The sequence below is a fragment of the Sparus aurata genome, chromosome 9 (genome assembly GCF_900880675.1).
Source record: "Sparus aurata chromosome 9, fSpaAur1.1, whole genome shotgun sequence".
In the NCBI taxonomy this organism is placed as follows: Eukaryota; Metazoa; Chordata; class Actinopteri; order Spariformes; family Sparidae; genus Sparus; species Sparus aurata.
This window is the reverse complement of record NC_044195.1, coordinates 22145497-22159520: the sequence shown is the minus strand read 5'-3', so window position 1 is coordinate 22159520 and position 14024 is coordinate 22145497. Positions and strand designations below refer to the sequence as shown.

General features: G+C 40.6%; 1 protein-coding gene across 1 annotated transcript in view; it reads right to left on the bottom strand.

Annotated features, from left to right (window-relative positions):
• Window positions 1–14024, bottom strand: part of tmem198aa (transmembrane protein 198aa) — a 40566-nt gene that overhangs the window by 6744 nt on the left and 19798 nt on the right. Inside the window, exons 2-5 of the mRNA XM_030428761.1 lie at window positions 13712–13938; window positions 5874–6112; window positions 4662–4874; window positions 3228–3351 (exon numbers count right to left, since the gene is read on the bottom strand). Of these exons, the coding sequence (XP_030284621.1) occupies window positions 3228–3351; window positions 4662–4874; window positions 5874–6112; window positions 13712–13850 (715 nt within the window). The 5' untranslated portion in view covers window positions 13851–13938. The remainder of the gene's footprint in view (window positions 1–3227; window positions 3352–4661; window positions 4875–5873; window positions 6113–13711; window positions 13939–14024) is intronic.

The window sequence follows — 14024 nt, the reverse complement described above, 5'->3', positions numbered from 1 at the left end:
AAAGCAGATGGCAGTGGTGCCAGGCCGCCAGCCTGACTGGATCGTGGCAGACGATATTGTCTTGCATCAGAAACACACTTCTGACACAGTGAAATTAATATTAAAAAAGTGTTGGAAGCTGAACTGTACAGAAGTCTAGACAAATCTGATGACACTGGAGTTTTTTTATTTTGTTATTGCAGGCGAGGAGCTGCTGCTTTGTCATTTATTGAATTACTCCATGTGAAAGTTTCTTTTGTCCATGCAATATTACTTCACATCTGTACCTGCATTTTCCCCGAAATTTTACTAAGTCTTCAGGTGGGGAACTGGAAGTGCAGATTTTCCCTGAACAATGATCCCTGCTAACATTCAGAGACGACAGATGCAGGAAATGTTCCTGAATGTTTCGTGGGGATCAGCTGAACGTGTGAAAAGGTCTCCCGACAGCTGCTGTATATTGTAGGTATATTTCAAGGAGTTTCCTATACCATAATGACCCGGTCTGGAGTCGCTCTTATCACAAAGCAGCAGGAACTGCAAGAGCATTCACATTTCTCACTGTGGAGCTTTGTGCTTTCCCCTCTTCACGTGACCAATCACAGGCTGTGTCTACGGCAACAAGCATGAAATGCACACAGCCAACATGCAGTAGATCCAGAAATGATGTTTTCTTGTTATTTCTGGTCTTGTTCATTAACCCTCCTTTGTTACTTCTGTTTTATTCTCTCCTCTTTGTTTCGCTGTCTTTCTTTTAGTGAGTGTGGTCAATTCATCTTTTAATCTTGTGGCCACATGAGGGGGAAAAAAGGGCTTTCTGCCAACTTCTTGAACAAAGCAGTGAGTCTTCAATTTTTCGAAGAATCAATTCCGTCTCATATAGACAGTTGCCTTCCTTCATGTCTCTATCCCTTTCTAGGTCCCCACCCCCCTCTGCGCTTCACACGCAATTGTACAGTTTTCAAAATAGCACTAAAAAGCTTCCTCTATCGCTTTGCCCACACCCTCTAACTGGAAGCCACAGCAGCCGGCTGTTTAATCCCATTATTTGAGGCAATGTGTGACTTCTTCTGAGACACCACTCTGCATGTCGTACGCCAGGAAAGATCAAATGAAACAGTGTGTGTGTACAAATGAATGAGACGTGTGTGTTGAGTGTATGAGTGAGTGAGAGACGATGCCCCAGTATATTTCTGTCTCTGTTTGTTTGTGTGTATTAGTTGTGTGTGTGTGTGTGTGTGTGTGTGCTCATGTGTGTATGTGTTTATAATCTTGCCATCTGGGTTGTTTTCAGAAAGGCTGTTTCCGTCATTAACACATTCTAATGTCGGTGTGTTTAGTCTCACACGCACACACGCACGAGCACACATTGTTTCTGCCCTCATAACGGTTATGATTTCTAAAGCTGCCGATAAAACTGCCTATTTAATCAAATTAGGATAGATTAGCCAGTCTTGATAAAATGGTACCAGCTTGTAGTGGCCTCCGAGATCAATACTGAAATGAGCCGCATCATCATTCTGTGCACATGACGCGATTAGTGAGAGCCTAAGATTGAACAGGAAATTCAAAAACTGAATTTGTGCTTGGAAGTTGCACTTTTATTAAACGAAACTGGGCCAAAGGAATCTTTAATTAAACATTGGTTCTAAACTTTGGCATACCAGCAGCCAAGCGTTCCTCCTTCATTAAAAACATTCACTGTCGTGGTTACTATGGGAGATAAATACTGTAATATAAATTAAAGGATTAGTTCAACCAAAAATGAATATTCAGTCATTATCTCCTTTCGCAGTCCAGTTTCGTAGTCCACAAATCATTTGTGGAGCTTCAAAACAAAACAGCACTGCAGCATTCTCCTAAACAGCTGAAGCAGATGCTCATCCTTCTCACTGAAGTCAACCACAAACTGAGGATGAAAAACAGACTTATTTTCAAAGGGTCTGCAGCAGCCTTGCCTGAAGCTTGTGGCCGTGGCCTACATTAGATCGGACACGGTGAGGTGAGCACCGCCTCTCTTGAATCAGCCGTTTCTGAGCATAGTCATTGCACGGTCACAAGTTGGGGAACGAAGCAGACGCCATGACTGTAGCGTCTAAGCAGTAAACTACAGTTAGATGGATGCAATTTATTCATAAGATGTTTGTTTGTTCATTTTCCTGAATTCATCAGTGTTTTTAATAAAATCCACCACCAAGGAAAAGATCAAAGTCTGTGCTACAGGTTCTGAGTATGTCCTTTAGCCACAGTCACTCTCAACTCCCCTAGGACCTTGAATTATTGTCGAATTTCCCCACAACCTGCAGATCCAATTTTTTCCCGAAAATGTCCCTGGTCCGTAACCGACCTGCAGACCTCTTAATTCCATCATCAGCTCCTTGGTAGCCCTTTAGCTGTTGTTCCCTGCTAGATTGCCTGTACCGTCATGCATTCTGAGTGTAAATCTGCAGATGATCTCTGCCTGCTGTGTAGTTTTTTCCCTGCTTTTGAACACCATTGCAATTGTCTGTTGTTCGGACTAAACTCAAACTGCTGAGTTAGCCTGTTCTTGGAGCATGAAGTTCCTTTAGTCTACCTGCTCTGCCTGCACTAGTCTGCATTTTCATCCTCCTCTCTGTTGCCAGAACATTAACTACTGACAACTACATATTTTTACACAATATGTCATTAATAATGCAGAACAAGATAACTGTTGCAACTAGCAACTAATAGATTTTATGAGCAAAGTGTACACGAGGGAAGAGTTTAGTGTAAAGTCAGTGCTGCTTTTGTTTTGCTTTGGTTTTCATGGGTTATACTGTAATAAAACAGAAACATCTCTATATTGTGCTTGTGTTTCTGGTCGTAGAAACATCGTTGTATATTTGCATGTTAGTTGCATTTCGTACACTTAGTCATGATCCCTAAACAGTTCAAAAATCATCCTTAATAATGTTGTTTTTTTATATATACCTTCTGGACATTGTTGTCATATTTTCCATCTTTTCCACCCACTCACATTTTCTTGGAGTGCTCAGTATGCTGGCATCATGTGAGAGCATATCGAAGTAATACAGTCCTTCACATTTTCATAAAATAAAATTATAAATCTACCTCTTGTGGCCACAAGAACAAAATCAACAAATACGGCAAAATTGATTGATGATTTTAAGACACAGTGCTTCAACCACAACAATATTTGTGTCTAAATTCAGTGTTTGAAGCTGGTGAAAGGAGTCTTGTTATGTGTGTAATGTAGCAACACTCACCCTCTGTGTGAGAAAATCCCTCTGCAGTGACTTTCCATTGGATCAGCACTCCGAGGAGGGCCAGCACCGGCCACACTCCCATGATGACCCAAGTAAACCAGCACACTGGTTTCTTAGGCGCCACCTGCAAAGATTACACTGTTTTAGTTTAATGATTCATTTGGATAAAGTGCTGAACTATAAATCTATACAAAGCACTGTGACTGATTTGCAACTAAAAAAATGTCGCTTTTGTCAGTTTCTCAAAACCTCTTTAGAGTTATTTCTGCCCAAAAAAGAACACAGCATCATGAAATGCTAATCTATTTTAGCATAGAGAGCATTTATCGAGTGATTTGGTTGCAAAATGAGACCATTAAAGATGAGAACATTTAAAATGGGTCATAAACCATGCATGCCCCAGCAGGGCTTACCACTGTCTGCATACAGCTCCGTAGTTTAGTCAAACAAACATGAAAGAGGTCATTTCTGAATATGGCTTCTCTATAATTGAGAATCAGATTAATTTTGGCACCACAAATCAAACACAAACAGTACCAATCGAACGAAAGACCTCAACAAATGATTGCAAAGTCTGGCAACCAAGAACGATGGAGGATCTGAAAGTTTTTTACTTTACTAAACAGTCCACAGACTGACTTCTTTAAGAGGAGGGAAATAACTCGTCAGGAAACCAAAGCTCAGGTGATTGGATGGAGTAAAAACCTGCAGACTGTTGATTCTCTGTGGCAATTGTTCAATGTTCATGTACTGTGAAATTTTGTACATATTTTGCTCCATCTTATGTTGTATCATTTTGCAGTGTGGACTCTTTAATGGCAATATTGGATTTACAGGATTATTGCATTATTGTGATGATGAACCCTGACTTGTTCCTTATTAATCCTCCAAATGAGCTCGAAAACAGACATTTCCATCTGTTAAATATATCTACAAGTAGTTAATTAATTAAATGCTACAAATTTGACTGTATTCACATATATCACTATGACAGCAGCAAATTACACATCTCTGATTGAAGATTTTGTCCATATTGCCTACAATACTGTTTTCCTTTATCTACACATTCAGTGTATCTAATTCCCATCCCCGTTGTTGACTCACTTCATCATCTCAGCTCTAATCTGCAGTCCCACTCGAGCTCCTGGCAAAGTTTTGTAGACAGTGACTGCACCAAGGTGAAGTGTCTACAATTGGGTTGTTAACCGCTCTATAAAGTGGTCAATATCAGAGATTTTATCTATCCAATCGTCTGTCTGTCTCCCACTCTAACACAAACACAAATGAAAATCACTCGCCAGGACAAACAGTCCAGTAACAAAATTGAGGGACAGGTGAGCACCCTCGAATATATCGAACACTCACACGGTAAAACACGGGCTTGAAGGTGACTTCAAATAGCATGATATAAGACAATCACACAGACGAGCCTACCCTGAGTCTCTCGTAGACGTAGTGGACCAAGGCGAAAAGCTCTATAAAATAATCCACGGTGACAGTGATGATGGCAGAGCCGAAAGTGGCGGTGGACAAGGTGACGAAGCAGCGCTGCCACTGAAGGGTGAGGACGGCAAATAATGTCCCAGAGCCCAGGAGAATACCCAGGGGAACCCACACGGTCCTGGGGTGGTAGAACTCTTCCATAACCTGGGAGAGAAAAAGGAGAATCAGATCCTGGTCAAATCAACAATTATGACAGCAAACATATGAACACAATCAAATGGATTTGAATGCAGCTGATAACAACAGTAAAGTAGATCTGCATCAAGAGTTCAATGGCCTACCATTGTCTTACAAAACGGAGAGCTTAAGAATAAGTGGGCTGATTTCTAGTTAGCTTACTATTTTGCTAGCATCCTCAGTGACAGGCCAAATAGAAAGCTGGACAACGTGTACTTGTACTACCTATGCAATACTTGTTTCGTGTTGCCACCATTAATGCTGAAGGATGGTAATTTAATGGCATTTCAAAATGGGCTACAGGATCGCCTGAATGCATATTTCTTTGAAAGCTGTGCAAAAGTGGTTAAAATGTAGAAGTACATTAGCAGGTTTGCAAGTGAAATGCCACAGTAGTAACAACGGCTAGGATACATCTATCTACAATCATACTTGTCAACCTTCAGACCTCAAAAAGAGAGGATTTTGAAACCATAGCGGGGTTCTGGGGGTCAACAATTTGACTTTCAAGGACTGTATTTCCTGCATTCTGATATCAATTAAAGAATGAGAATAACACAATAAGTGCGAAAGCCTTTTATATTAAAACAATTCAAATTTTACTTTTAATTCTCAGAAAACAACGGAGAATAATTTGCCCTTCGGCGTCATTTATTCATTAACTTTGTCCTCTGCCCTTTAGAGAGTCTGTGCACGCCACTACCCTGTTTGTCGGCATCTCGATGAGGACTGACGTGGTGTGACCCCCTGTGTTTTACAGAAAAATCGACGTGGCAGATTTTACAGCCTCTTTCCTTCAAAACTTTAGTTAAAAAATGTGAATTCCTATCTCCAGGGTGTCTCTCACATAGCACTGCAGCGAATATTACTCTGCTTTATTCCTAAAACTATTTTGTTTGAACATGAAACTTGTAAGTCATTTGCAAATAAACATCAATCTAAACATCGCAAAATACAAGTCCTCACCACCAGTGAAGCCACTCCGACCAGCAGGCCCAGCAGCAGGCCCACCATAAACAGTCCCACGCTGCGGACCAACATGGTCACCAGGCCACACAGGGTCCCGATGCCGAGGCCGATGCCCACTGATGCCTCGACACTCAGCTGAGTGTCCATCACTCTCTCCTTGTAGCACAGCATGAAGATAACCACAGAGCCAAACATCAGGCCTGTGAGGAACAAAACGGCCTTGAAGCATCGATAGCCTGCAGGAGGGAAGGCAAACAGACCACTGAGAGGCAATCACATGCATACGAAACATACAGTATCTGTACTGCAGCGGGAGTCTACAGCCAGAAACACATGTGAAAACAATTATTCATTATAAGGACAACATGGAAACAACAAACAAGTCAGTGAGTGCATATGAGATATTTCTTGTAGCCTGAAATAGAGATGAACACCAGAGGGACTACACACACACACACACACACACACACACACACACACACACACACACACACAAACAAATAGGTGTATGTTATCTTTTCCAATTTCTTAATTTCCCCCGGAAGATTGCCGAGAACTTATAACCGTTTAAGTCTTCAGTTGATGGATGATTGCACAATTATAGCAACCAAAAAATTCTTCCACATGGTATGACTGACATTTAAAGAATTAATACATTATTTATTGATCAGTAATTAGTCGCTACTAAAAGTCTTGGCTGATTTTTATCATCTTTCATCATAACTTGCTTTTTCTTGCAAACAAGCTCTAACTTTCATCTGGAAAATGATTTGCAAGAACACGTTGATAGATGAAGGCAACGCAAAAAATCTGATGTATGATGATAAACTCTAACGAGCAATTTTAACCATTATTTGCAACCAAAATGAGCTGTTCCTAGACTTGTTTCTTTATTCCAGCAGCTCTTTTAAGTGTGTGGAGTGTTTTCTTGTGGATGCGGCATGCCAGAGAAACCCAATGCGAATTTCTTGGCATTTTCTCTTTTCTTTTTGTTTGTTTGTCGTTGTTATTTTCAGTCATTATTCTTAATTGTTGGGCTCGGTCAATGTTATTATCACTTTTTAAAGTGGCTGCTTGTCTATGTCTGTTTCACTGCTAGCGTTTATGCCTACTTTAGATTGTTGTATCGTGTGTTTTATTCCTCAAGAGCCTAAGCAGGGACAAGAACTGAAAATTAGCCATGACCTATATACATTGCATTGGTTGCATTTTAATTAGACATAACACTGTCTACATGACTAGTAGATAAATAGGCAACAAAGTGAATCTTGAATTTTGAATCTCTTTTCTGCCTCTGGAGTTCTCTCAATGAAAAAACCACAGCAGCATGAGACGATAGGAGTTGCTGTTCGACAACGTTCAACAACCACCGTTGATGATGATAATCTATCTGTGTGACTCAGAAATGTTCACAGATGAGGTTATGTTGTTAATGTTTCATTCGCGTTATATTCAGTCATGTTTGCTGACTTCGTTCCTCACTCTCTGGCAAGTCATCTGATGTTTACCCGAGCGTTATGGCGACAGGCGACCGGATGAAAAGCACCTTTGACCTCGACTTCATTTGTTGATTTTTCTAAACATAAAACAAGGGTGTAGTCATTTCGCACATTTCAATGGAGAAATGTTAAATATATCTTTAAATTATGTAGATAGTATCGATAACATTCACAATGAACAGCAGAACAATAAACAGCAACCTTCCTGTGGTGGGTAAGGGAGAAGCATTTTCTTATTAGAAGATGATGTGGAGAGCAGATAAACTGTTTTTGTAAAACTGCTTTAAAATATGATAATCGTCGTATTACAAAAGGTCATCCACATTCATTAGTCAACAGGCTGCTGAATAGAACAGCTGCTCTCCTTCCACTTTTCTTCTATTCACCCATTGTTTGTTCCCTCGTGTCCTTGGCTTTCTCTTTTTTTCTGTCTCACAGGTTTATTCGCATTTTAATGTGCGTCTAATGCAACAAAAAAAAAAAGGCAGAAAAAGATGCCACGGCATTAAAAAATCTAATCATCAACAGTTAGAATCTCCTTGGCTCTTGCTTCTGTGTTTATTCATGTTTGCGTCTCCCTTTATTTTTTTGCTCTACATCTCCTTCTCTCTCTGTCTGACTGGACTCTGTCTCCAGGGGATCCAGCTTCAGATTGTTATCTTTGTGTAATCAGGCATCGCACAGCTGAGCTGTACAATACTCGTCCACTCTTCCAACCCACCGTCCGCGCTCCTCCCCCGTGACTTTACCTCATTTATGTGTGTTTTCTTAGATATCGTTCAGCCACCAACAGGCCTTTCAATGAAAAAGTGCGGTGAAAGCACAAGCATGAATACAAGTCTGACAAAACATCCACAGCCTCATGAACATTTTGTTTGGTGAGCCGCCATGACTAATTCACAAACTTTGTTCTTCCACATCAGATCCATAAAAGCAGCCAGGGAAAGGCAATATTTCAAAATGTATTAATACATTCCCTGGCTGCTCCAAATCTTCTTGGCCCTCTGACCCATCCTTTCCTTGGCCCGTTATCCCCCCTATTGTTCCACCCCTCTACTCTTTGCCTTTCCCCCCACTCCTTCTTTTGTTCCTCGTTGCTTCCCTTACTTTTCCTCCAGCCATCAAACCCTCCACCCCATCTGTTCACTCGGCTTGTTCAGCTCCCTTCTCCCTCCCTACACTCTCTCTTGCTTTGTCTCATCCATCTTGCTCCTATAACATCACCCGTCGTTTCTGCTGTAACATTGTTGTTTTTCTGGGTCGAGTAAATGACAGCTAACCTTTTCTTCTGAAGACCTTTGGACTAACCGGAATCCTACAGGCAACATGTGTTGGTAGGGAGAATCAGTTTTTCACTGCTGAAAAGCAGCAGGAATGTCTTTTTCCCAAAATTAATAAAAAGTGACTGTGGGGTTTCTGAGCAATGCCGACAATGTGCATTGTGGCTCATTTGCAGAATAGTGATTTTGTTGGGGTATTGAGGAAGATCTGCCACCGAGGGGAAAAGGCACCTCTTTATTTTCTCCTTCTGCTGTCAAACAAACAGAGAGACAAACAGACAACAGATGGTGAAGAACTGAGGAGATTAAGTATCTCAAGCAAAATGATGCCATTGTCAGGAGACGCCTTGCTGCTATTTTTTGGATCCGTGTATGAAACAATTAGTGTGATTCAATAAATTGAAGTTTTTGTCAACTGCAGACATTTAGAGATGATGTTAATTGAGCAAAATCAGAGAGCATTAACATGCTATCATGAGGATGCTAAAAGCAATAAATCTAATGTGCATGCAAGTACGGCAACGTAAAATTGAAGTGGGATAAGACATCTTCTGTTCCCCTTCACCACCCTGAGGGCAAACCTGACATTTCCTCCTGATCTACGAATATCAGCGTTCTCTTCATTAGTTATCCACCCAACAGTTTTGTTCCAGAGCTACCACCGCCTTGTTTCGCATGCTGTCAACTTTTGTAAAATAAAGTTGTTGGGTTACCTGTTTGCGATGCAGGCTCTGATGCTGCCGATGCTTCACCCGGACATATACAGTGAATGTTAATGCAGTCTGTACGCTTCAGCGATTCCTCCCCTGTCCATTTGTATGCCACACATCTGCTCAGAGCTTCAACATGCATCAATATTCATCCAAAAGCAGCAGGGTTGCTTTTTCCCAAAAAAAAACTGTAGTTCTGTATATTTTCCACACCACACAATTCTGTGTTTTCATAACGTGGAACATTACCTTGTTTATTTTCCAGCATGTATTTTGTTGCTTGTGTTACTGGAAGTATGTATTAACATCCCTGTGCGGGTCTGCAGGTAAATAATCTATTTTGTGAGGAATGTAATTTTATTGGTGTTACGCAGTTTATTTAAATGACAATACTGTATATATGAGCAGTGGCCAAGACATGTAACCACGGATGATTGAGAGGTACACAATACGGCCTGAAAATAATATAATTTCATCTCTGGTGATCAAAATCAGCTTGCTTTTTTTTGCAGGAAGTGGTACCACAAAATCATGTTTACCCTAAACCAAGTGGTTTTAGTGCTTCAACATAAGCACTGCATTGTGGCAACATAGAAATTAGGAAATTCAACGGAAGCAAATGTTTAGTTTGCAAGTTTAACTTATATATGGTTCTGTACTTAGCTAACATTTATTGTGGTGACTGGGTTGACCATGATACATGATATGCCTAGATGTTAGGAAATCTCCTGAGAAGCACGTCATAAAATGGGGGCAACCATAATGACTGGGCAACAAACACATAGCACAGTGTTGTTGACCAAATACCTCAACGTCGTGACTGTATTGCCAGGATGACTTTTGGTACTTTTCATTAAATATTAATAACACAATGAGATTTCTGAACAATAACCGTCAGTATTGCGGACATGATGACTAAGTGGGAAAAGGGTGAGTGGTAGAACAGGCAGATAATGACCTCACTTTACTGTAATGTAGTGTAATGCAGTTTGTAATGCTGCCATTAAAACCAGGAAAAGACAACACTTCTGCCATATCAGGATAAAAATAACATATTGAGGACAATCCGTACAAGCTGAAAATTCAGTGCTTAGCAGTTTGGGAACATTTATAACCATACTTGCTAACCTTGAAACATCACAATTAGGGAAGGATGCCACTCCTGTAAAATGTGAGATTCAGAGACTGTGTTCCTACATTCTGGTGACACTTAAAGAATGAAAACAACCCGAGAGTAGGTGAAAGGAAACAGCATCTTAATGTAAACATTTTTCACTTTTAATTCTCAGAAGACAGTGCAGAATAAGTTGTCCTCTCACGTACACTTGCCTAAATCTGTGGCAGAAAGTAACATCAAACACTTTTCATTAGTTTCTTGCAACATGCCCCTTCTGAAGTCCGTGAACTCCACTGACCTCATCATCAGCCTCTTGATGATACGACGCGAGCCCCTTTATTGACAGGAAAATCTACATGGCAGATTTTACAGCCCCTTTCCTTTAAAACTTTGGGTAAGAAACAGGAGTTCTTCTCTCCAGGGCGTCTGAAATTCATTCAAATATTCTTTCTCCTCTCCATTTCTCTGTGCGCCAGCGGTACAGCAGACTACACACGATACAGTGCCAGAAACAGGTTCTGATAATTAAAAGGGGAAAAGGAGTCAAGAATTGGGAGATGGTAATGAAACACAGGAGTCTCCTGGGAAAATAGGGAGGGTTGGTAGGTATAATAACTTGCCTGGCTCCACAGTGTAAAGTATGTTTTATTTCAATCATGTGGATCAACTCTCTGACCACCAGTATTGGTAGCAATACCGGTGGTCCAAGGATTACTGATGGAGACCTGGAATATAGTTCAAGTCTTAGCCTGCAATACTACAGTGCTCCAAAAATAAGAAAAATAATTAATTTACAGCCACAGCAGGATGAAAATGCCTATGAGTAACTAATTACACAATTTCACTGTACGGAAACACAGAAGTTAATTGCACCTTTGAACAAAAATGCCAATAATTGAGCACTTTTATGACACAAATGAAGCGGAAATACAAATCTTAATCATTTTTTACTGTGAAATTCTTGTACAGCAGATCTTTCTCTCTAATTATTTATTGATTACACATTCCTGTAATGACTTTGCATCCTAACTCATTAGGATGAGCCCTTAATACTAATGATGCAGTCAAACACAGTCACTCGCTGGGCACAAAATGGAGCCTCAAGTCGGGACTTTGTGTCTTAACATATGAACGGAGCCATGCATGTATGTAAGTACGAGTCTGGTTTTTGATGCCACAGAGGATTTAATAAATATATAAATACAACAGGGGGTCCACTCCCAGTGAGGCCTGGGATTTCTTTTTAAAATGTAAATCTTAAATCTGTGCTGTGTTTTACAGCGGGGCTGCTTCAACATTTAGTTGAAAGAAATTGGAACAAGCCTTTGAATAAGCTGCAGATGATAACATGTTGTCCTTTTTAAAAGACAGCAGGCAGTCCAGTCTTTTTGGTATCAACTCTGATGATGACTGCAGTTCAGAACAGGACGAAGGAGAGTGACGGTGGAGAGAGGATTCAAGGATTCGAGAAAGCACAGGAGGAAGTGCAGGGCATTTACTCCCCCGTACTCCCTGAAGTAAAGTATATACTGTATGTTATAGCAGTGCCACAGCAGCTTAGTCTACAGGAATGAGCTTTCAATATTGATTCACGTAGCATGAAAGAGGAGAGCGACTCTTTAATGCTCTTAAATCAATACATCATACACCAGCACAGCAGAAGGTGCTACAAATAAAAGCAAAATGATCAACAGTAGGTATTTCCGCACCTATGTGCTGTGGCAGCGCTTTCAAATTATATCCTGGCACTTAGAGATATAGGAAACATATCTCAACATGTCACTCTTTGTGGTTGACAACATGTTTTAAGTTAATGCTGCAGGCATTCTTGTACAAGAGTAGCTTTTGAAGGACTAAAATGTCAAAGCACAGCAGGTAGGAAACTTGTTATGATGGCTGTTGGTGGATTATACACATTTTGAAATTATTCTGTCAAGCTAATATCAAAGGTGAGAGTTTGTGGATAGACAGATGAGGAGATGGTTAACTTTCTCATATATGTGGAGTACAAGGCTGCAGTCAGGAGACAGTCAGCTTAGTTTAGCATGAAGCTGAGAACCAGAGGGTAATAGCTAGCCAGACTCTGTCACAAAATCTGCTTCTGCAAAATTTCACTTCTTTAGGTATTACATCTTCTTTGTTAAATATATATATAAAGTGTAAAAACAACACATTGTGGTTTTACACATAGTTCTGTGTGGTTACTGCACCCTTTTTCCTGGAAACACTCATTTCCTGCCACTTGCAGTTTTTACCCTTGTATTGCATTATAGCACACTTAAACTTTGAAATAGTAAAACAACTGGGCATGTAGCAGACGCTTTTGCTTTTATCATGCGTTCACGTACTTGAAGCACTTTATCCAGTGTGTCAGTGCAGACAGCCCTACAGGTGCTAGTGTGTCAGTGTTTTTTTGTTCCTATTCGTCCACACTCTTTAAATGTATTTTACGAGTGTGTGGTCTTGTCTGTGTTTGGGTGAGCTCACCAAGACAAAGTCCAATCAACCACGTTGAGAGTACTGAATCTTGAATCTTAACAAGCAAGATATATCGTGTTAATTGTTGATCTTTAGATGTGCTTATTAGGCTGATTTTTGTTTTCCTAGCTTACAGGCTAGCTGTTTCTCCTTGTTCCCAGTCTTTGTGCCAAGCTAATTTAAATGTATAGGAGAGGTACATTTAAAAATGATTAAAATGTAATATGATGGAGGATAATAATAAAAGCACAGTATAATGTATTTACTTATTACATTATTTTGTCTTTCTTTGGTATTGCTGATATTCTGGTTGTTATACTTTGGTTTATATAGGATAGGCAAAAATAAATACATTAATTCACTCATTCGTTCATTAACGGCTCCTTGTGGTAGCTTTTTCTTTAAAGCACAGACATGGGAGCGCTACTGATCTTTTCATTTAACCCTGCCAGAAAAAAAAAATTGAGTTTGCTGAAATGTCAAACTTTTCTCTTAAATGTCAACTGAATGGGAAAAGACACAAGACGTCTTATGGCAACAGTGGAGCAGCTATGGCACTCTTAACTGACTGTGATTAGCTCCTCTTAGCTGGCACTGACAGACACAAGTGGCAAGCTGTATTTTTAACAAGTGAGCCTGATTCAGAATCCTAATTTCGGCGATCCCATGTAATGAAGGAGAAGATTGAAGTTGCATTTTAGAGAGTACCACCTCAGGCCTGATGGACAGCTGTGACTACGTCATCACTCACCAAAGAAGCAGTAGATGATTCCAAAGAGGCAGCACATGGAGCAGACCACCGAGGGCACGATCTCGTATCTCCTCTCGATCTCCTGGTCACACTTCAGGCCCACCTCAGCCAATCCCAGAAGTTGGCTGGTGGAAGTCATGTTGGCGACGTTCAGGAGGGGCACAAAGGCGGAGGGGACGTGTAGGGATGACTGAGTCAGTGGGCCTCACCCATTGAAACGTATCAACCTGCCGAGGGGAGGCGTGGTGTGAAAGAGCGGTGGAGAGTGCAGGAGGGAGGATGTATGAAAGAAAGAGAAGACAGAGGAGAGAGT